General features: G+C 42.4%; 2 protein-coding genes across 2 annotated transcripts; both read right to left on the minus strand.

Moving 5' to 3' along the window:
* Nucleotides 1-13,662: 13,662 nt before the first annotated feature.
* On the minus strand, nucleotides 13,663-15,440 carry LOC114800998 (guanylin). The gene is made up of 3 exons (XM_028998942.1): nucleotides 15,369-15,440; nucleotides 14,440-14,638; nucleotides 13,663-13,730 (listed from the first exon to the last, which is right to left on the minus strand). The coding sequence occupies exons 1-3, from the start codon at nucleotides 15,438-15,440 to the stop codon at nucleotides 13,663-13,665; spliced, it is 339 nt and encodes a 112-aa protein (XP_028854775.1).
* Nucleotides 15,441-19,524: 4,084 nt separating this feature from the next.
* LOC114801119 (guanylin) lies at nucleotides 19,525-20,612 on the minus strand. Its single transcript, XM_028999099.1, has 3 exons — nucleotides 20,453-20,612; nucleotides 20,033-20,240; nucleotides 19,525-19,939 (listed from the first exon to the last, which is right to left on the minus strand). The coding sequence occupies exons 1-3, from the start codon at nucleotides 20,522-20,524 to the stop codon at nucleotides 19,881-19,883; spliced, it is 339 nt and encodes a 112-aa protein (XP_028854932.1). The 5' UTR covers nucleotides 20,525-20,612; the 3' UTR covers nucleotides 19,525-19,880.
* Between the last annotated feature and the right edge of the window lie 1,576 nt (nucleotides 20,613-22,188).

Below are 22,188 nucleotides of genomic sequence, written 5' to 3' on the forward strand. Positions count from 1 at the left end.
CCCTTCTCTTTTAAACTCGTTTAAAGCATGATAATCCAATTGGCTCAAGACTAAAGACTTTGTTGGTGTTGCAGACGGAATTGATATAAAAAGCTGGTGATGAACCAAGAAGACAAAGACACCTTACCACCCTCTGTTTGAGCGAACTGGCTGTTAGATTAGATCTCTGACTCTAAACAGACAGTTCGGACTGGTTGTTGGGCTCCCTTTAAATGGTGCCCTGTGAAAGGCACTGAAAAAAAGCATTCAGTGTGATCCTTCTGGAAGAGCGCTGACCTGAATTTCTATTGAGCTTCTTGGGGTTGTGGAATGTTGGCAGTCTTCCCCTTTAGTCGTTTGCTATTGTGCCTTCATAATGTTTTTTCCCCCCAGGGATTATTGCCACCTTTGCTGGCTGGCGTTCAGAAAAATGGCAGTTTCAGAAACACGTTCCAGTTTGATCCATCACCCATCCAATTTCATCACCTGCCAATCCAGGTCACCATCAAGCCGAAGCTGGAATCCCTCCCGAAAATCCTTGTGTGCACGGCCTGAACAACCCCTAGGCTACAGTCCATTGCAGGCTCCTCTTCAACAGAATCATTGCACTTTTAGACAATTTAGAATTTTCACGTTTAACATTATATAAAGGTTTCAGATGTTGTTCACGTGCATTTTACTTGCCCAGGCAGCAGGGAGGATGATTATAGGGTCATAAAACTGCTTGTTGCGGCTTGCATCTTTGTTTATGTGATCTCTAGAAAACAACAATACGATGCCAACCCCGTGCCAATGCGTTATTTGGAAGGTTTTTCCAATCATCAGACACGTGAGTAATAATCATAAAACATACAATAATCTCCATCATGCCCATGGATGGCTATGAGTAATGACCTTTATAGAGACCGTTGTACCATTATTCTGTTCCAGAACCTCCTTCATGGCCCAGAGATTTTAATGCTAGAATTAAAAAGTAGAGGTTTTATGTTCTGCAAAGACCTTAGCTAGCCTGGTCCTCTATTTAACACATTGTTCTGGAACGTTTCCATCTCTCCTCTGTTCTATTAAGGGCTAATGAAAAGAAAATGCTCATTTCGAAAAACATGAGGGGTTTAGATGAAAATCAAAATTGCACGCCAAATTTTATGCAGAGGAACAGAGTGTGACAATACATTGTATTTTGCAAAGCCCATCTTACTGTGTGACCTTCAACTGTGTTTTAATAAAATTGATGCCTGACTCAAACGCAAAGTTTTATACCCTCTGCAGTACATTCTTTCCTCTTTTCATTCGCCTGAAGCACTTGTGTTGTGGCACGCTGGTCCATTTTGATCCCAGTAATGCCTTTTTTCCTGTTCTGATGCCTGGGAATGTCCTTCAGGCATTGCAGAAAACCAATAACTTTTACCAGGCTTTTGTTGCATTTTTGTACTTTCAGGGTCATTATGGGGTTTATCCATGTCTCTCACCTGGTGGTAATAGCCTAGTGGGTAACACACTCGCCTATGAACCAGAAGATCCAGGTTCAAATCCCACTTACTACCATTGTGTCCCTGAACAAAACACTTAACCCTGAGTCTCTCCAGTAACTGTCCCGGTAACTACCAACTGTAAGTCGCTCTGGATAAGGGCGTCTGATAAATGCTGTAAATGTAAATGATCATGTTGTTCATGTTGTTTGGTTGAGATGAATGATGCTAACCACCACAAGAATCTCTATATTCATGCTAAATGTTTAATTATGAAAATGTAAAAAAACAAAAAACAAACCAAAAAAAAACAAAACACAATGAACATAGTCTTGATGGTTGTAGTTTTTTTGGAAAGTTTTTCCCACCTATAAAGAGTAAACCCCTGTGGTCTATTCGGAACAGTCTGAACAAGCAACTCTCGTAATTTCTAATTGTCTGTTTTCTGTTCTGTCTTGTATCCCAGGCTGGCACAGCAGGAAAAGCACATCATGCCATTTCAGAGGTACAATATTTACCCTGCTCTATTTCTGAACTTCGCAGAGGGTGACACTGGGACTTTGTGGAGATTGGCAGAATATAATTTTCACAGGGTCATGCTGCCCGTCAGCATCCTCTGGACAGGGAGAACACTGTCTCTTCTGTCTCAGAGGGTATGCCACCCCTGAGGCCACAGAGCAGCCATGGCTGAGAACTGCCATGCTGTTCTAATAGGAAACAAATGTGTAGGAATGACCCTTTTTGAAGAGCCCACAGTTCTTTGGCATCCAGTCGTCTCAGCGTTTTTTTTTTTTTTTTTTTGGAATATTTTATCTTCTGGGCGCCATTTAATGAGCCATATTTTTTGAAACAAGAAAATAAAGAATAAAAGATGTTCCATGTCCAAATCTCCCACCCCCCGACTCAGCACACACTCGACCCCCCACTCACAGCTGCAACTGTGAGGCACTTACACTTTACGTGCACCATCCCCCAATAACAAAAAGCTAAAGCCAGGCCTGGCTTTAAATGGATACCCACAAGCGCCTACGAGAGGGGGAGCCGGCACAGCGGGTCCTGCCAGGGAGAGCACGCATGAACCGCGTCAGTCTACAAGTCACGTCCCAAACACCCTCTGCACTGATTAAGTGCCAAATAACGAGGGTGTTTGGCGGAAGCAATGGCTGTGGCTGTTCAGATGTGAGCCCCGGCCCCGGGCTACACGGCACTCTCCCTTACCACAGACAAAAGAACGACAACTTACTTTAAGGATGGAGGAGCAATGAATACAATGTGTATTTTACATTTCATTTTTTTTAAATAAAACAAGAGGGGTGTTGAGGGGTGTCCGTGATATCCGTTTTTCAAGAACGATTTAAGTGGTGGTTGTAAGTGATGACATCTGTGGGATGTACTTGGAAAAAACAAGTTAGATCCATAGAGGTCCCACACTCAAGGATCTGCTGACAACATCTCAATTCCAGACACTCTTGGACTCCAACAATTTAGAACTGTTCAAATCCCGAACCGCAAAGGTGCCACTAAGGTGCCACTGAGCAAAGCACCGTCCCCATACACTGCTCCCCGGGCGCCTGTCATGGCTGCCCACTGCTCAGCAAGGGTGATGTTTAAAAGCAGAGGTCACATTTTGTTGTGTCACCATGTGCTGTGCTGCAGTGTTTCACAATGACAATTACTTCACTTTCACTTCAGTAAGAGAGGGTACTACAGAATATTAGACAGGTGGTTTTAATGTTGTGGCAGAAGTTGAATGTGCTCTATTTTTTTAGTGTGAACTTTATTACACAATATTTTTTTTGTAACATCTGATTCATACCATGACCTGCACGAGAATGTTCCAAAAAAAATGTTTACGTCAAGTGTGCTGATTATAATATTGGCTATGGAGTGATATCATTTCCCCCTCCCAGCGAATAGAATGACACATAAAACCCAAAACGTCCTGTACAAACTGAAATTCACCCATGGGTGATCTAACGCCTGTAATGATTTAATCAGAGTTCTGCGTTGAAGGTGAGGACAGAATCTTTGGTAGGAATACAGCAGGTCTTCAGCTTGTACAAATTACGTCTGAGGTGGTATTTTTAAACTGGGCCATTCCTCTAATGCCTCTTTTCTACTCAATTAAACGAACGGCTGAGTACAGTTAATATCCAATTAACCTGATCAGTGAACCAGACTCATCCCCGTTAGATGGCTACCTCATAAGATAATGTGTCCAATTAAAGTGGGAATTAAAGGGTCTAGCATCATTATGTAGTCATTATCTGAGAGGAACCTGTTGCTACTCATTATGGCTGAAGCCTTTGCATCTTCTTTCAGGAAAACAGCAGATTGGACCTGTGTACACTTTCAAACCCCCTTTTCATCCTGTATCATTTGTAAAGTTAAAATCTCTGTACTTGGTGTTCTTTAACTTTTGAAAACATAATCCTCAACCTCCATTTCTATGAAAGTCCTTGTGAGCAAGTTTTAAATCCTTTTCTTTTCATATAATTTACAATAATGTAAAATTGAATTTGTTCCAATGTTTAAGAGCACTGTGGGAATTTAGATTTGAGACCTCACCACTGTATGTAATGTTTCCTAATCGTGTTCACCTGTGTCTGACTGTATAAAGCTGCCCTGTTCGTATCTGTTCACCGTCGGGTCATTGTTACATGTTGCTTGTTCACCTGTTACCGGATGTCTCCCCTGTCCTGTTCCTCACAAATTAAACTCCTGTTTCGTGACATTGTGCGAATGTGTCATTCTTCATCGTCCAGTCTTGTTATCACCTCAGACCACCTGCCTCGCCATGCCAAACGGCCGTGACAGTCAGCTCATTGCTGACACCGTTTTTGAAATGGTGCAAATCACAAACCGCAACTCGAATAATGACCTGGACCTGTTGGTCCTAATCGGCTCCCACCAATACCCTGGACCACCAGAACCGTGAAAAGGTCTAGCATCACTTGCCTGTGAACAGACCCTTGCTGATTCTTGCGTGCCAGCTCTGTAGTGTGTTTGCTTTGCATCACATTCCTAGACTAAACCTGTAGGGATATCTTAGACTTCTTGTGACCTTTTCTGTTTCTCTGCCCCAATCCCATTCCAGCCTGCCTGGGTGTGCTACAGTCTATGAGTTGCAGTAGCCTGAGTTGCTTTAGGCTACTGTCCCTGTAACTACTGATTGTAAGTCGCTATGAATAAGGGGGTCTGTTAAATGCCATAAATGTAAATGTAGTTTTGTGCCTGTGTCCTCTGCCCCCACCGTGACATCAGCCTTAAATAGATCCAGCGAGTGTCCCAATCCAAAGTGATGCAAGCGTCAGAGTACATCACAAGTTGCCAAGAGGCTGACATGTCAGTTCTCTGCGCTGCCTCCACCCAGCACCAAAGCAGCATGGATCAGATGGTCAGCCAGGTCAGGCTACTTCACCAGCAGCTGCAGGAGATTTGCAGTACCGTGTCACACAAGCTTATCCATTCTTGTCATTTTCAAAAATGTGTTGGTGTTTTCCTTTGGCCACTTAGCCTCCTGCTTTCCAGTTTGCAGAACTCCTGTTCCAGTACATCTTCCAAGTGTTTGGAATTGCTACAAACCTTACCTTCTTTCAGTGTGTTCTTGTTTTCTTGGGCTCCCACCTACTCCTATGTCCTGGCGGTAGATGAATGGTAGGTTCATCTCAGGTCTGTGGTGGCTCTCATGTCCACACAGACCGTATCATGCGTCAACAGAAGCAATGGATTACCATTCCAGTTTATCTGCCCCTGTACCAGTCCTATGCTACAGTTTATGAATTTTGTTAGTTCCATTTAAAGGCCACAATCCTTTTGTTTTCATTTTTTTTTGTGTCAGCAGTGCTACAATTGTGGCTTGATGCCTTCCATTATTCTTATTTATAGGCCTCAGTTCAATTCATAAACATTCATAAACATATAAAAACATGCAGTATTATGAATCATCTTCAAACATATGGGTCTTTGCCATCAATGAATGGCTCTAACGTCTAACTGTACAGTCTGAAAAATGACGATTGTAAGGTTTCAGATAATCCCCTTCATCAACAACCATCCAGAGGCTAAAGAAGTTGGAAAGTGGAGTAATCAATACAGAAGCAGATTTAGCTAAGGTCCAGTGCTTTCCACAAGGGACGATGACGAACTAAACTGTTTGAGCTAAGGCAACCCTTGCAGGTATTGTCTCAGCCATTCAGCATGCTGATCGAGTGCAGATCAGGAGCCTGTCCTCGCTTTATTCAAATGGATGAGGGAATCACTCTTTATTGAAAGAGACACCATAATTGCTTTTGGGCGCTTCCAAAAGTAATTTATTAAGGGGACAAAGAGTCCTGAACGGCAACGGTGTGTTCATGGGCTCTTTAGCAATTCCAGGATGTTTTGGGCTCCAGATCATTTGGAGGCTTTAACCAGGTGTCAGTCTTCTTAACAATGTGAGCCTGCTGGCCCCAAAAAATAGGGCCCAGCAGGCTCAGGACATCCAGTGTTTGGTGTTTGCCGGTGCTGTGGTCAGGATGCTGAGACCAAGGTTGGAGACAAAAACGGAACAAGGTTGTTTGACTTTTTCTTCCAACGTCTTATACTGGTTATACTGGTTATGTTTTTGTATGCTGTTGTTTGAAATACGAGCCAAAATACACATGGACTGGAAGATACATTTATACAGACAAGCTATGAATTTATGCCGCCTTCTGCTTCTTCTTATTTTATTTTGCTCTTCATCTAAATTCATTATGATGGTTTGAAAGACATCTTTACCAACTGTTGTAAAGATTTATTCTGTCTTTTTTCTGCTTAATATGCTGTGAGTGAATGTGAGTGAAGAGGTCGGAAACATTTTTCTGCTTCATGTAATGGTTTGGTCAGGTTATTATAAACCCCTACTGAGATCCATGAAAATCATTCCCAACAGAATTGTAAATTTGTGTCTTTACCCCACAAATTTGTGTCTTGACGTGGCATGACATTCATGCTAGCCAGATAAAATCCCAACAATAAAGATGGAAAGTGAAGGAAATTTAGTGCCAAATGAAATTACACATCTGTTGTGTTCAGTGCATAACTGTGCTTTACCAAAAGTACATGTATGTAGGACTAGTTCCATTAGAGTACTAGAGCGAGGTTGCAGACACCGGCTTGCTGTACCGACTTACGTGCTCAATAAACGTCTACAAACATTTGCTACCCACCAACACGACATGAAAGTGACAGGCGCCCGGGGAGCTGTATTTGCATGTTGCATTTACATTATATCACCTTTCAAAGAGAGACACATGACTGCCAAGACATTAAGTATGTCCACAATGCACCTGTGTGTCAAGATATGAGATAAGATGATCCTTTAGACGGAGTGATTTGAAGGCTCAGCAGGGGTCATTGTAAATTTCCCACTTGTGGGACTAATAAAGGACCATCTTATCTTATGTGGAACGATCGTGAAGATGGCTTTGTGAGAGCAGTGAGGGGTGCAGCGACTGTACTTTAGTCACGGATGAAGCATCGATAGAAATTTTCAAACCCAAGGAACTGTGGCAGCTGTTTGATCGTTGTGGGCAGGGGCCACAACTCCACTGCCTCCATCTTCTTGGGCTCCATGGCTACACCCTGGGACGAGATGGTCAAGCCCAGGAATTTCTTCAAGTGCATTTATCCATCTTACAATACAGTCAGACGGTGAGCAATGCCTTGAGGACTGTTCTCACATGTTGGATGTGAGTTTGTGTATGTGTGGTCAACTGTTGTACAGTCTGACAGCGGTTGGCAGGAAGGACCTTCTGAATCTCTACGACCCACATCGTGGGTGCCACAGCCTGCCACTGAAGGAGCTGCTCAGTGATGTCAGGGTCTCCTGCATGGGGTTGTCCAACAGGGATGACAGCTTAGCCACCATTCTTCTGTCACTCGCCACCTCCACTGGGTCCAGAGGGCATTCAAGAACAGAGCTGGCCCTCTGTTGGTCTACCACCAGCCCACACGTCTTTACCCCACACATTGACGTGGCATGACATTCATCCTAGCCAGATAAAATCCTAACAATAAAGATGGAAAGTGAAGGAAATTTAGTGCCAAATAAAATTACATGTCTGTTGTGTTCAGTGCATAACTAATGCTGCTTTACCAAAAGTACATGTATGTAGGACTAGTTCCATTAGAGTACTAGAGCGAGGTTGCAGACACCGGCTTGCTGTACCGACTTACGTGCTCAATAAACATCTACAAACATTTGCTACCCACCAACACGACATGAAAGTGACAGGCGCCCGGGGAGCTGTATTTGCAGGTCACATTTACATTATATCACCTTTCACAGAGAGACACATGACTGCCAAGACATTAAAACCTGAGAGCAATGTGCATACAGTATGTCCACAATGCAAATGTGTGTCAAGAGATGAGATAAGATGATCCTTTAGACGGAGTGATTTGAAGGCTCAGCAGGGGTCATTGTAAATTTCCCACTTGTGGGACTAATAAAGGACCATCTTATCTTATGTGGAATGATCTGACAGCGGTTGGCAGGAAGGACCTTCTGAATCTCTACGACCCACATCGCAGGTGCCACAGCCTGCCACTGAAGGAGCTGCTCAGTGATGTCAGGGTCTCCTGCATGGGGTTGTCCAACAGGGATGACAGCTTAGCCACCTCCACTGGGTCCAGAGGGCATTTAAGAACAGAGCTGGCCCTCTGTTGGTCTACCACCAGCCCTTTGGTGTTAATCTGGAGTAGTTCTGCTGCCAGAACCGTTCACTGTGGACTCCCATACTGCAGACCACAGTTCTCACATACCATGGTCTGTTGGTGAGGTAGTCCAGGATGCATGTTATGAGGTGATGATTCACTCCTGTGTAGTCCAGCTTGTCCCTAAGGGTTGTGGGAAGGATGGTGTTGGATGGAGAAATCGAAGAACATGATTCTCACAGTGCTCCCAGCAGTCTCTAGGGCAGAGAGGGAACGATGTAGGAGGTGACACCAAGGAAGAGGAGGTCCCAGATGCAGGTGGAATACAAAAAGATATATACTTGACAAACAAACATATAGGGCTATACTTTCTGAAAAAGGATATGGAAACGGGAAAAGGGAGGGCTCACTCTCACGGGGACACTCCACACTCACCCCACATCTAAAGCACAAAACATGTCAAAACCATTTATGCACATAAACAAGACCCACCAACTCTGACCATGACCATTAGAACCACTGGGGCAGACCTGCGGGCACACAGTAGGAAATCACATAGAAGACCGGGTCCATGCCAGCACACCGACCAGACAGACACTGTATGCTTACTCCCACGCACACACAGTGACAATGACTGATCAACAAGACCGGACCTGGAATACTGGTGCAGGTACTCCTTTAAAGGAGGAAAAACACGTGTAGGGAAAAAAACTCCCACCCAGCCAGCTCTGGATTCTGGGGAGTACCACCAATACACTGTGTCCGGACATGTCTTTTTATTAGGAGTGCAGAGATCAAACCAGGATTGACCAGATATTTAACCATGTGACACATGATTCACCACATTTTTAGGTGAATCACCTGAATAAAAATAAATAAAAAAAATCATCTCCTGATGAGGATCATCTCCTCATCAGCCCCATATCAGTCACATATCTGAGCCTCTTTCTCACGCTTTAAGTATTGTCTTAAGAATCAGCTGTCATTAGTTCTTGGTAGAACATGCTGAGGTAGGAGTGTGGTTAGTCATCAGTCATTTTATTGCTGTTGTGCAATGCCTCTGTAGTTCCTGTTAAAGGGCAGGTTAATAAATCAGTCTATGATTTCCACCCTTCACTGACTGAGAAACTTTAATTATTGGGCGGTCCTTAAGATAGCAATTTTTGTGATGGGAATGTTATATTTGATAGATAGCTAATCAAAATTCTAGGATTCAAATGCTGACAATCTAGCTGCATGTTTTGTGTGGAATGAACTGACTGTAACAGGGATGTTTCTGGAAATGTTCCTATGAGCAAAGGTTGATATGAGTAGATGGGACAGCTATCTTCAGCTATTTTGGGTTATTTTCAGAGCTCTAGAGCCATAAATCGCTGCACTTTTAGGCCAACAGTTACATACACATTTAAGAGGTTAGGGTTACGTCTTGAACTTGAACAAAACTTGTCATGAAACCGTGAGCCTAAAACTGTGCTATATGTGGGGCTGCAGCTCTGCAAATAGATGAAAATATTCTTTCTACTACACTTTCATGAATGAAGTTTAAATTGTCTAGGTGGTAGATACCTAGTAAGTACCACCGAGAAGCATGTTAAACACCATGTTAGCACCATTTCGTCCCCAAGGAAGGCACTTAAACCTGAGATGTTCTGGGGTGGACTGTCCATGGTAACTAATGACTGAAGTTCCTTTGGATAAGGGCATCTGATGCATTACTTTAAATACCAGATCAATGTTGCAGTGCACAGCGTGAGCAAGACTCAGCTGACCTTGACCTTGCAGCCCTGCTCTGAAGGTTGCCCCATGTTGAGGCATAGCATGCTGGGCTGACACCGGAGACAGAGGGAAGAGTGACACCAGGCCAGAGCCGCAGCCTACTGTAAATGTGGAATGCAGAGAGGAGCGATTCACAGTGTGAGATTCACAGTGCGTGCAAGTGGCAGATGGTGAAGGCAACATGGCCGGCGGTGACAGAGAATCCAATCGTTGCCCTTCTACTCAAATGGTTAGAGTTAAAGTCTGCAGCCAAAGAACATTTGGTGTTCTAATGACATGCTAGGTAATGGCCTAATCTTTACTTCAGAAAACAAGGATATGTCCCCACAACTGACTGAAGACTTACCCTTTTTCTACAATAAAAAAAGCAATTTGATTAGTATGGCCCATATACAATTAATAGAAAAGCAAGATTAGCGTTTCTGCAATGAAAAACATTATTCATATTTTGGATAAAAAAGGGTAATTTTAGCTACAGGCTGACTACTCTATCATCATGCCCTTTCCAGCTGCTCTTGCTGTTTTAATTAGTTTTCAGCCGCTCCTCTGTTCCCATTAACTGTGTTGCTGTTTGACTGTTCAATGGGGAAAAAATAAAGGAAGCTCACACCGAATCCGTGGCTCGAGGAGATCTGAGCAAACCAAGCAAGCATAATTGAAGGTACGATTGTACATGTTAATTAGAGGGAAATACCTGGATACAGTAGACAGCCTAATTGGGGTGCCCTGATCACAGAGTGAACTTTGGATGTAACAAGGACCTTTCCACACCCACGCTGACCACCAGCGCTGTGTTGATCTAAACTTTCTGTCTGATGTTAACGGAAAAATGAAAAAAAAAGCAATAAATAGGATTAGCTGCTTGCCGCGAGGAAAATATACTGTCGACAGCACATACAAGCAAAACAGACTGTAATATTACACACTGGGCCGAGGAGCCCACCTTGTACCATTTTTTTGTTGATTTAGAATTTCCCCGTGGTTCTCGTGCGCTGGGGTTCTACGAAACACTCTAAGCAGTTAAAACAACTTCCTGGAAAGGATCGAGTTTGCTGGGGCCTTCTGCAAACTTTCTCTGTTCACAAACAGATTTGTGAGGCCACAAATCCACTTTTCATCTTTCAATCCCCCATGTCCAACGATTCAACTTTTAAAAAATCTGTTTCATTTGTAAGGCATTGTTAGATGGCTTAGTTTGTGTCTGAATATTGTTGACTGTGCTAATATTAAACTGAGCAGAACCAAAAGCGAATGAACACGTTATTTGCTTTAAAACATTAACATTTGCACAAGATACTTTGCACGCTTGAGAAACTACTTTTTAAAAAATGTTTTACAGGGGAAGCTCCTACCACAAAAAACTCTAGCCATTTACGCATGTGTGGAACCGTGGGAAAAGAGCAAACCGAGGGACCCAAGTGCAGAAACCACATAACACAAAAGGAACAAAGCAATAAACCGGACAAAGCCTGTAAAATTGTGGAGCGGAAGGAACAATTTAATGTTTCACTCACACTGCATGGCTCTGGGTTGGCGAAAATAATGTCCACCAGCGAGAGCACCGGGGATTGAAGGGATGTCATCGGGTGGTGCTCAGGTGCGGTGCCTGAGGTCGGTGTGGCAACTGATCATGGAATGATCAGTAAGGGATCTGGTGTGTGAATGATTATATATTCAATACAGGCCAAAAGTTTGGACACACCTTCTCATTCAATGTGTTTTCTTTATTTTCATGACCCTTTACATTGGTAGATTCTCACTGAAGGCATCAAAACTATGAATGAACACAAAGTGGGGACCTGGCCTCAACAGTCACCGGACCTGAACCCAATCCAGATGGTTTGGGGTGAGCTGGACCGCAGAGTGAAGGCAAAGGGGCCAACAAGTGCTAAACACCTCTGGGAACTCCTTTTCCATTTCAGGTGACGACCTCTTGAAGCTCATCGAGAGAATGCCAAGAGTGTGCAAAGCAGTAATCAGAGAAAAGGGCGGCTATTTTGAAGAAACTAGAATATAAAACATGTTTTCAGTTATTTCACCTTTTTTTGTTAAGTACATAACTCCACATGTGTTCATTCATAGTTTTGGTGCCTTCAGTCAGAATCTACAAATGTAAATGGTCATGAGAATAAAGAAAACACATTAAAGGAGAAGGTGTCCAAACTTTTGGCCTGTACTGTATAGCTTGCCAGTAAATGTGATTCTGATTCTGAAGAGCTGACGTTTCTTCTGATTGTCATATTCTGCTGATGAGATGGGGTGAGAGTGGAGGTGTGGTGGGAAGGAAAAAAGCTCTGCTTTCAGCCTGAAACCGAGCTGCACCACCTGAATGCAATAAAGCAAAGCAGAGCACAATGATCCTCCTCAATTTTTCTTTGATTATTTTTTTTTATCAACCATAATAGCTTTGCAGAAGTATTATTTTGCTTTCATTTAGTAGAAAGGTGCCTCGCAAATATGTGCATATATTGATGGCAGTGTAAAAGTATGCTACATTTTTTAAATTTCCTTGATGTTTGCCTTTCTCTACTCTATCAACATTTTTGTGCTTTCCTTTCATTTCAAATATACTTATAGTTTTACATGTTTCTTGTTGAGTATCATACATTTAAGTGTACTTCAAAATGCAGTTCAAAACAGTGCACACGTCTAATACATAGAATTTACACAGTTCTTGGGTTACATTTAGACATTTAGAGAAGGAAAATGTCTCCCTCTAGTTGTTCGAACTATGAAACAGGCTTTCCAGGTATAATCAGGAATAGGTTAGTCCTCATTGCTATAATTGTCAAGCATGGAGCTTGTATTATCTTAATTTTAATCATTACAATGTTTTTTATTACTCCACACCCCTTGCCTCATATAACATTCTGCCCAAACAATATATGTTTATATGTTCTATTTTTTTACCTACAAAGCAGAATTCAAAAACACTTAATCTGGCAGCACTGCATGCTATCAAACATTTTTTTCTTGCAATCACAATTGTTTTGTTGCAATTCAGAAAGTTTTATCATTTAATCAAATGTGTTACCCTTAAAATGGCTCATTTATTATACAACTCTTAGCTGGGTTTAACTGGGTTTTAACTAGCCAAACACCAAAACACAACCTCAGCACACAAACAATTTTAACAGTTTTTAACAGAAGCACAATTAATTAGGCATTTTTATTGCATATTACACATAAAAACAAATGGAATTCTCATAATGCATGCATCAAAGGAGTTAGCTGATTTTATTAACATAACATGTGTGGCACTTTATGAAACATTTCAATCAAACAGTATAAATTGAAGATTGGCTTTTATACTTTGTGATTGACCTTACAAGTATACGTAGTATTTCTATTAGGTAAGATCACCGAAATCCATATATTTTTTTTACTAAATAAATCACAAATATGTTAGTAGGATTAATAATAATGCCTGATAATTGGCATCATTTATTTGCCTTGAAGTTATTAGTGAACCAAATGCCCTGATCAGACACTAGAGGGCAGCACAATTATAGCGTAATCCTTTCTGTTGACTTGCTTACAGTTCTGGACAGTTTATTGAGAACTCCTGAGCTCACAATTGAATGAAGTCTCAAAGCCCACTTCCGAGTATTAACCATTTAACACCACTGCAAAAAAAAAAAACAGTAAACTGTTGAGAAGTGTGTGAGCAAAAGAAATATATTTAAAACTCATTATCTGGGCTGAAGAGTCAACATCATTGAGGAGTTTCTGTTGTCTGTGCTTCCAGACAAGTGCGTCACAGGCATCCGGTACACGCAGCGTTGGCGCAGACCTCGCATGGATACGGAGATGTCAAAATGGCCGCTGGTGACACAGAGCAACAGAGCCAGTTGGCATCACCCGCATACCCTCCATTCATATGCAGACGCGCTGCCCAGGGCTGTTTAAAATGATCCCTCACGCGCCGAACAGTCCCGGCGACAAAACTTGCTAATATTCACGCGGCCAGGGCACTCCGATTTCTATGTACAGCTCCGAGGATATCAGCTGTCTCGTGCGTGTGCTTTTTTTTGCTCTGCAGCACCATCTGTTAAACTTCTGCTTCCACCTTACTACTTAATCCGTGGATCTGCATGTTCCATACAGCAGTGTCCATATGGACACTGACGCAGACAATTTTTATGAAATTAAACCATTTTAGTCCATTTTATGAAGGTAGTGCAAAAATAACGGTAGAAACCGATGCTTTGGCAATGTTGAACATGCTTAATAGGGGCTAAACAGCTGAAAATGCATTTAACTGGCTTGACTGACCCTGCCTGCTACCACTTGTGCTACACATTGCTGTCTATTTCACTACAAAACAAGTATCTACATCAGGCTCACAGAAGAGCTCATTTGAAAACGCCTTTACTCAGACGTGCACAGGCATCTGAGGGATAAGCAATGAGGATATTACAGTTACAGAAGGTTCTAAATGAGAACAGAGAACCTGCTGATTTTGGATTTCTACTATTTGTACGCGGAATCAGAAAGCGCTTGGTGAAAAATGAAAGCCCTTCAGTGCACCTACCCAGGTTGGAGAAGACGGCTCTTGAGTCCAGGCCCTGGCAGACCTGCAGGAACTCCTGCGGCAGGGTAGGGTTGACACAAAGTGGGGATGGGGAACCAACATACACAGCATGGGCCAGTGGGGACTCCATTCGGCTCTCTGCCTCCATCAGCCTCTTCAGGACCTTGACTGACTCCAGAGAGAAGCTGTAGCCACTGTCCTGTGGAGGGGACACTCAGATGGTCACATAGTGGTGGGTTCTGAGATCTTCGTCTACACGTGTCCTTCACTCTCTCAAGGAATTTTCCATATTAGCTGATGTCTTATCATAACAGCATCACAGAGATGCTTTAAGAATTTGTTTTGCAGATAACAGGTTTTGAAACGGATTTGAAATGACGAGCTGTGCCTTTAAGAGAAGAAAAAAACTAAACAAATCTCATTATCAAAAAGAAAAAGTTCCCGGAAAGTTCCCTAAGCATTTTAGCACTTGATAGAGAAATAAATCACATGGTATGAATGCAGGGAATTCATTCAACAATTCAAAAGATTCTCAAGTAAGTGCAGTCGTATTTCACACATTCAAAGAGAAGGAGACCAAGATGACCTTGGTGAAGCGAGGGGAGTGCTGAGCTGAGAACCATTGAGACACCGCTAACTAATGGGGTAGATAATTAGCCATTAGCCATTATGAAGCATATATGTGTGTGTAACGTGGATTTTACTCCTCCACAGCAGATGATAAAGTTACCATAGTTACAACATGCAATTTCCCCAAACTGTCTAATGAAGTATAGCCAACAATCCTTGAGAGGTGGCCTTAGATTCTTAGTTTTTGAAGATGATTTCAACCAAGCCAATGAATGGATGTCCATGCAGAGGAGAGGCTCTGTCTGCTGCGGTTTACACAGCGCAATTACACGCCGGTGGAGTGTGAATGCTGCACTCACCGTGACCATGACAGCAAGGGAGCTGCCCAGGAGGCCAAACGCCAGCAGGATGAGTAACGGCTGCGCTCTCATGGTTCCCTCGATCGAGCTAGAGCTTTGCTGGTCTGGATCGGCGGGGGGTACACTGATGTCTGGTTTTGTCTGTGCACATATATACATATTTATACATATATACACACAGTCAGTGACTTCCCAAGTTACTCATTAAGCTGCCGGAGATCCGGATCCTCCCGGTACCAGTCTGACGTCAAAGAGAAGAAGATTTAGGAGGATCCTCTTTTTTTTTCGACGCGCCTCCATTGTTCTTGTGTTTACGTCTAGGGGCAAATCATTCAAATTTGCAGTAAAAGTCGACCATTTGTCACTCTATGTTATCTCTGTTGAAATATAGCACTCAAGTAGTCTGTCATGATGCAAATGTCTAACGGTCGATAAAGGAACATCAATGCAACAATGATAAATTCTCACTGGACACTTTATTAGGTTCAATTTTCTCTTCAATCTCTTGTTAATGCAAATAGTGAATCACATGGCAGCAACTCAATGCATTTAAGTACCTAGACATGGTGAAGACAACTTTCTGAAGTTCAACTCAATCATCAGAGTAAGAAAAAAAAAAGGGATTTAATTGACTTAGAACGTGGCATGGTTGGTGCCAGATGGTCTGGTCTGAGCATTTCAGTATCTGCTGATCTGCTGGGATTTTCACGCACAGCCATCTGTATGGTTTGCGACGAATGGTCTGAAAATTAGAAAATATCCAGTGAGTGGCTGTTTTGTGGACAAAAATGCCTTGTTGATGTCAGAGGTCAGTGGAGAGTGGGCAGCAGTGGCCAAAATAACCAATTGTTGCAACCAAGGCATATAGAATACCGTCTCTGAACCCACAACACGCCAAGACCTTGAAGCAGATGGGCGACAATTCGTACGGGTACAATAGGAGATGATGGAAAAACGCTGCCTGGTCTGATGAGTCTTGATTTACGCTGGAAAAGTCAGGATGTGGGGTAAACATGGTGAAATCCATCCTGAATTGTATCAGCAGTCAAGGCTGGTGGTGGTGATGGTGATGGAGGAAGTGAAAGTGAAGTGATTACAGGGCCGTTTCCTTAACCCCTAGGCCATCACTGTGTCATAGGCAGCTGTGGCACAAAGAATTAAGGTGGTTCTAAAACCAAAAAGGGGTCCAAGCCAGTAGTAGCAAGGTGTGTCTCAAAAGTAACAAAAATTATTTTCTTAAAGTGAAGTGATTGTCACATGTGATACACAGCAGAACAGCACACGGTGCACACATTGAAATTTGTCCTCTGCATTTAACCCATCACCCTGAGTGAGCAGTGGGCAGCCATGACAGGCGCCTGGGGAGCAGTGTGTGGGGACGGTGCTTTGCTCAGTGGCACCTAAGTGGTACCTTGACAGATCGGGATTTGAACCTGCAACCTTCTGATTACGGGGCCGCTTCCTTAACCACTAGGCCACCACTGCCCCATTTTTTTCAGTTTTTAAAGTTGAAAAAAGTAAATTTTTCATGTGATTGAGATTCAGGTACTGTACATTTGAATATGAACAGTCTGAATGAAGTGAATAAAACGTGGCTCTCATTGGTTCTTAAATTTCAAATTAGTCTAATCGGTTTTATTAGTCTATTATGTTCACCTGGGAAGGCAAATCGGGTCCATACACACAATGTCAGCCGTCACCTCTTAACACCCAGAAAAGTTGAAAATAACGGCTGAACATTTATGACAGCTTTTCTCTACATTTGTACATTGCTTGCATGCACAAATCAGTAATAACAATGAAATAGATATCGTCCGTGGTTGAGTTTCATGTGAGGGTGAATGGTTCTGGCCAAAGTTCCGCAATGGCAGTCAAGTTTAGAACTTTGTCTGTATTTATCTGAGCACTTTCTCCACAGGGAACGTGAAAACAAACGCAGCAGGATCCTGCATGGTCTTTGCTGAGCCTACGTTTGTTCTGCCTCTGGTGGTTTCAGTTCACAGCACACAGAACCGTTCAAATGTGTTCAAATTTATTGATCTGCAGCCACAAAATTCTGTAAAAGCGTCAGTCTGAAGAGAGCATGTTTCTGACTATTGTGCAAAAAAGTTCTTTATGAAATAAATAAAAAACAACAATAGTGTAATGGTATTGTGTGGGTCAAACAGAAGTGAACAGAATAAGCATTTCAATTCACAATATATAAACCGGTAGATAATTAGACAGGCTACCGTGTCTCAGGCTGTCTGTCGCCATATCTGACTGGCTGTGTACACAAGGCGCAGGTGTCATTTCCATATCTATGCCAGTAAAATTTCATAATTGCCGTGCAATGGATTTATGTTGTCATGAGCATCAGTTCAGCGTTTGATGTGTGTATCTTGCTTTAAGCAACATCAAAAGACAGTCTTATCAGAATCAGCCTCCCAGCCAGGCCCAGTTTACTCAGACTTTTTAACCTACTGCCTACAAAATTATTTGTCTTCAGTCACTACTGCTGTATACAAAAAAAAAAAAAAAAAAGAATCAAAGCGTTTCATTAATTGTTTTAAACATTAAATACCATATTAAATATATAATACTATAACATTAACATTTATTAGATTTTGTCGAAAATATTATCTACTAATATACAGTATGTTAAATATATGTTAATATATTAAGAGCAATTAAATGGTATTTGAACATTTACTGGGTGTACTGTAGAAGACAATGGTGCAGAACAATGCTCTAAAAAAATTCTAAAAAATCTTTTAACATGAAAATATTTTCATCCAATTATGACATAGATGTTCTGAAATTGTGCTGCATGTGTGTCATAATTGTCATAATTAGATGAAAATATGCTTATTGATATGTTTTTAAGCAGATATGAAAGATAATCAGTGGGAAAGTATTCAGACGCCCTTAAATATTTCCCTCTGTTATATTGCAGCCATTTACTAAAATCCTCATTAATGTACACACAGCACATCATATTGACAGAAAAACACAGAATTGTTAACATTTTTGCAGATTTTGGGGAAAGATGCAACATGTTTTTCACACCTGGATTTGGGGATCCTGTATCATTCCTCCATGCAGATCCTCTTCTGGCAGGTTGGATGGTAAATATTGGTGGACAGCCACCGGATGATGCTGCCACCACCAAGTTTCACTGTTGGGACTGTATTGTACAGGTGATAACCAGTGCCTGGTTTTCTCCACACATACCACTTAGAATTAAGGCCAAAAGGTACTATGTTGGTCTCATCAGACCTGAAAATCTTCAGATGTTTTTAGCAAACTCCATGCCGGCTTTCATGTGTCTTGCACAGAGGAGAAGCTTCCGTCGGGCCACTCTGCCAGAAAGTCCCGACTGATGGAGGGCTGGAGTGATGGTTGACTTTCTACAGCTTTCTCCCATCTCCCGACAGCATCTCGTGAGCTCAGCCACAGTGATCTTTGTGTTCTTCTTTACTCTCTCACCAAGGCTCTTCTCCCCCGATAGCCCACAGGACCCCGATAGGGTTCTGGTCATCCCAAACATTTTCCATTTCTGGCCTATGGAGGCCACTGTGCTCTTAAGTGCATCAGATCTTTTTGTAACATTGGCCAGATCTCTACCTGGCTACATGATTCTCATTTGCTCTGATATGCACTATGAGCTGTAAGGTCTTATGTAGACGGGTGTGTGGCTTTCCTAATCAGGTCCAATCAGTATACTCAAACACAGCTGCACTCAAATGAAGGTGTAGCACCATTTCAAGGATGATCAGAAGAAATGGACAGCATTTATATGAGAGTCACAGCAAAGGGTCTGAATACTTAGGACCATGTGATATTTCAGATTTTCACTCCTCTGCTCGTCCTTCCCCCGTAAGTCCGTAGTCGCGACACCAATCGTGAAATACTTTTCTTGGAACTTTACGGCACTGCTCGCTTTAAATATAATATTAGTATAGATATTGCATAGTACATCCAAAGAATGAACTATATTGATTTCTTCTTTCAGATGCTGTCGAGTGATACAGTACGTGTCCTCCACATACCATGCAACTGGTAGTGGGGGACACATTAAAGCAGCTACTCAACCATGTTTCCACATTTGCATTTAAATGACACCATTTATGTCAAATGAGCTAGATGGCAAAAGTCAAAAACCCATACAAAGCAATCGAGAGCATGAGAGCAATTTATTAAACACACACAGCACTGAAAAGCGTACAAAAGAATAAACATATAATATGTAGAAAAATAACAACTAGTACATTAAATAACCACATACTTTGCTGTAACAAATGACTCATCTGATCTACATAGCAATCTGAGAGCAACTATGTGTGTAGAAGTAACAGCTTCTAAACCGTTCACCTAAATTTAAGACCAGTGTCTTTTAATTGTTAAAATAGTTGTATCCACTTCAGCGTGTAACCAATTAGCAGAGATCTGTGTGAAATTCATGGCGAGGCTAGGAGAATGAACGTTGAGGGCATCCCATTTGTTTGGTGGTAAAGGCAGGAGCGGAGGCCATTAGCAGCCGGTGCAGGCGGCGAAAGCGCAGATCTCGCAGACGTCCATGGGGACAGCAGCTGTAGAAAAGAAAAAGAAAATCCGTGACACGAACTCTAGACTCTTATTTGATTTATTTATTTGATTTTCATTTTATGACACACGCTACTCACCAAGCCTGGCGAAGGACATGGCTGCCCCACTTCTCCTGCACAGTGGCAGAAACTCCTGTGGGAGGGTGGGGCTGGAGCAGACGCTGGCGTAGCCAGTTTGGGTTAGACGGGGACTGGCCAGACGAGGACTGGCCTTCCCTGGTGCGCCGCTGCCAGTCAGCTCTTGGAGGACTCTCACCGACTCTAATGAGAAGCTGTAGTCCCCATCCTGGACAATGAAAAAGCAGAAAGAGTCTGACACCGACGCCCAAAAATAAGTAAACGTCCCTGCATATGCTACGATCAATTCAAATTGACGCCAGTCACAGCTTCAAAGACTGGAGCTTCATTTGAAGCCAATCAATCAAGACATGCATGATGCATCCAGGGATCTTTACATCTTAATTAGATCTTTGTAGGCAAGCAGCGGGAAGTACTTACTTGGACTTGAATGGCCTGAGCAGACAGGCAGAATGCCACAAGCAGGAGTGCGAAGGAGAGAACGGTCTTCATTTCAAAGTTGGCTTGAGGCTTATTTTTTTCCCCTTTGGTGTCTTGTAGTGAAGCTCTTCTTCTCGTTTGTTTCTGACCTTGCTCCTCTCTGCTCTTTGCTTATAAAGGTTTGGTGGCTCTCCCAGGCCTCATCTGATTGGACAATGAAAGTGCGGAGCAAAGTTTTTCTCACAGGTTAATGAATAACTGGAATTAATTTCACAATGCCACAAAAGATAATTGACAGATCCTACATGACCTCATCCTTCGTCCCTCTGCTCCATCGCCCACAAAGTATCTCACGTCCAGTGGTGAGTCGGGTTAATCAGTAACGATGGAAAAGTTTACATGGAAGACACTGTAAACGAGTTAAAGGTAGCACTGATTAATACACACCCCTCACACTCCCATGTGAATGCCAGGCTGGAACTTCAGCCCATTGAGGACCCAAGCGTGGACCACAGTCTGGACTTGATTTAACTGTTTACACCTCTGCGCCATTTTTCTAACTGTATCTCAGACTCTCGTAAAAGTTTAAGAGGTGCTAGACGTTTATGGTGGATTGACGTCAGCTGACTTGTTAGTAAATGTGACAACCGTGTAAAATGTTTACGGTGTCTTCAGCTGACGAAACCTGCTGTACATCTCATTGAAGTCTGTTCTTTTACCGTGACACATGACGCAGGGCTCTGATATTATCCTACAAATGATCACTTTCTGGCTCATGTGCTATGCAAGCTAATGACGTTAGAAATTGCTCATTGTATAATGGCCCCTTGATGGATTTAAATTTCAGAATAACGACCTCCCGCAAAACCGTTCATCCACATACAGACAGATAATAATCCTCCAAATGGAAAAATTACAAGTGTTGCGGAAAATGTCCTTTTGACTATATGTCCACTTTGAGTCAGTGCTTTAGCTTGATGAATTTTGTGAATCAATTTGTCTTTGCACTAATGAGAAGTACAGCTAATGAGAAAAATGTTTTTTGCCCTGAGGCAGTGCTCAGCACCATTCTCAAATCCCAAAATACAGACATTACCAAAAAATGCTATGCCTATTAGGGATGTAACAATGCACCATGAATCATCTTAAAATCTATATTTCTTTTACACTGAAGAGCAAATTTATAATTCATCTTCACAGCTGCCTTATGCACTGGAATGTTTGCTAGCATGTGGAATAGGATCTCTCACAAACAGCAGAAAGTGGGGGCAGTGGTGGCCTAGCAGGTAAGGAAACGGACCGGTAATCGGAAGGTTGCCAGTTTGAATCACAAAGCACCAAGGTGCCACTGAGGTGCCACTGAGGTGCCACTGAGCAAGTAATGTCCCCACACACTGCTCACCGGGTGCCTGTCATTGTGTGCACCGTGTGCTGTGCTTGCTGTGCATCACAATGACAATCACTTCACTTTTACAAGTGTGCAGTAGTCACAGCAGAGATGTAACAGCAGAGTTTCTAAGTCACATTTTCATCATAATCTGTCTGCAGCTCATAGAGGAAATTGCACCATGATCTTCACATCGTGAATCCCATTGAATGTCAAGCTGAGTGCATCCCTGTGTCCTTATTGGCACCAAATATGGATATCTTGTAACAAGCATTCAAATTAGACTTTAAAAATGGACTTCGTTTAATATTCAGAGTGATTAGTCATGTTCACCACCTGAGATAAGAGA

This window comes from Denticeps clupeoides, chromosome 12, assembly GCF_900700375.1.
Source record: "Denticeps clupeoides chromosome 12, fDenClu1.1, whole genome shotgun sequence".
Classification (NCBI taxonomy): domain Eukaryota; kingdom Metazoa; phylum Chordata; class Actinopteri; order Clupeiformes; family Denticipitidae; genus Denticeps; species Denticeps clupeoides.

Excerpts from the sequence above, each read along its gene's own strand:
- LOC114801119 (XM_028999099.1), bottom strand. The coding sequence starts at position 20,524 with ATGAAGACCGTTCTCTCCTTCGCACTCCTGCTTGTGGCATTCTGCCTG. Across the intron at positions 20,241-20,452 it reads CTCAGGCCATTCAAGTCCAA|GATGGGGACTACAGCTTCTC; the intron begins GTAAGTACTTCC and ends TTCATTGTCCAG. Across the intron at positions 19,940-20,032 it reads CATGTCCTTCGCCAGGCTTG|CTGCTGTCCCCATGGACGTC; the intron begins GTGAGTAGCGTG and ends TCTTTTCTACAG.
- LOC114800998 (XM_028998942.1), bottom strand. The coding sequence starts at position 15,440 with ATGAGAGCGCAGCCGTTACTCATCCTGCTGGCGTTTGGCCTCCTGGGC. Across the intron at positions 14,639-15,368 it reads CCCTTGCTGTCATGGTCACG|GACAGTGGCTACAGCTTCTC; the intron begins GTGAGTGCAGCA and ends TCCCCTCCACAG. Across the intron at positions 13,731-14,439 it reads AGCCGTCTTCTCCAACCTGG|CGGCCATTTTGACATCTCCG; the intron begins GTAGGTGCACTG and ends CTGTGTCACCAG.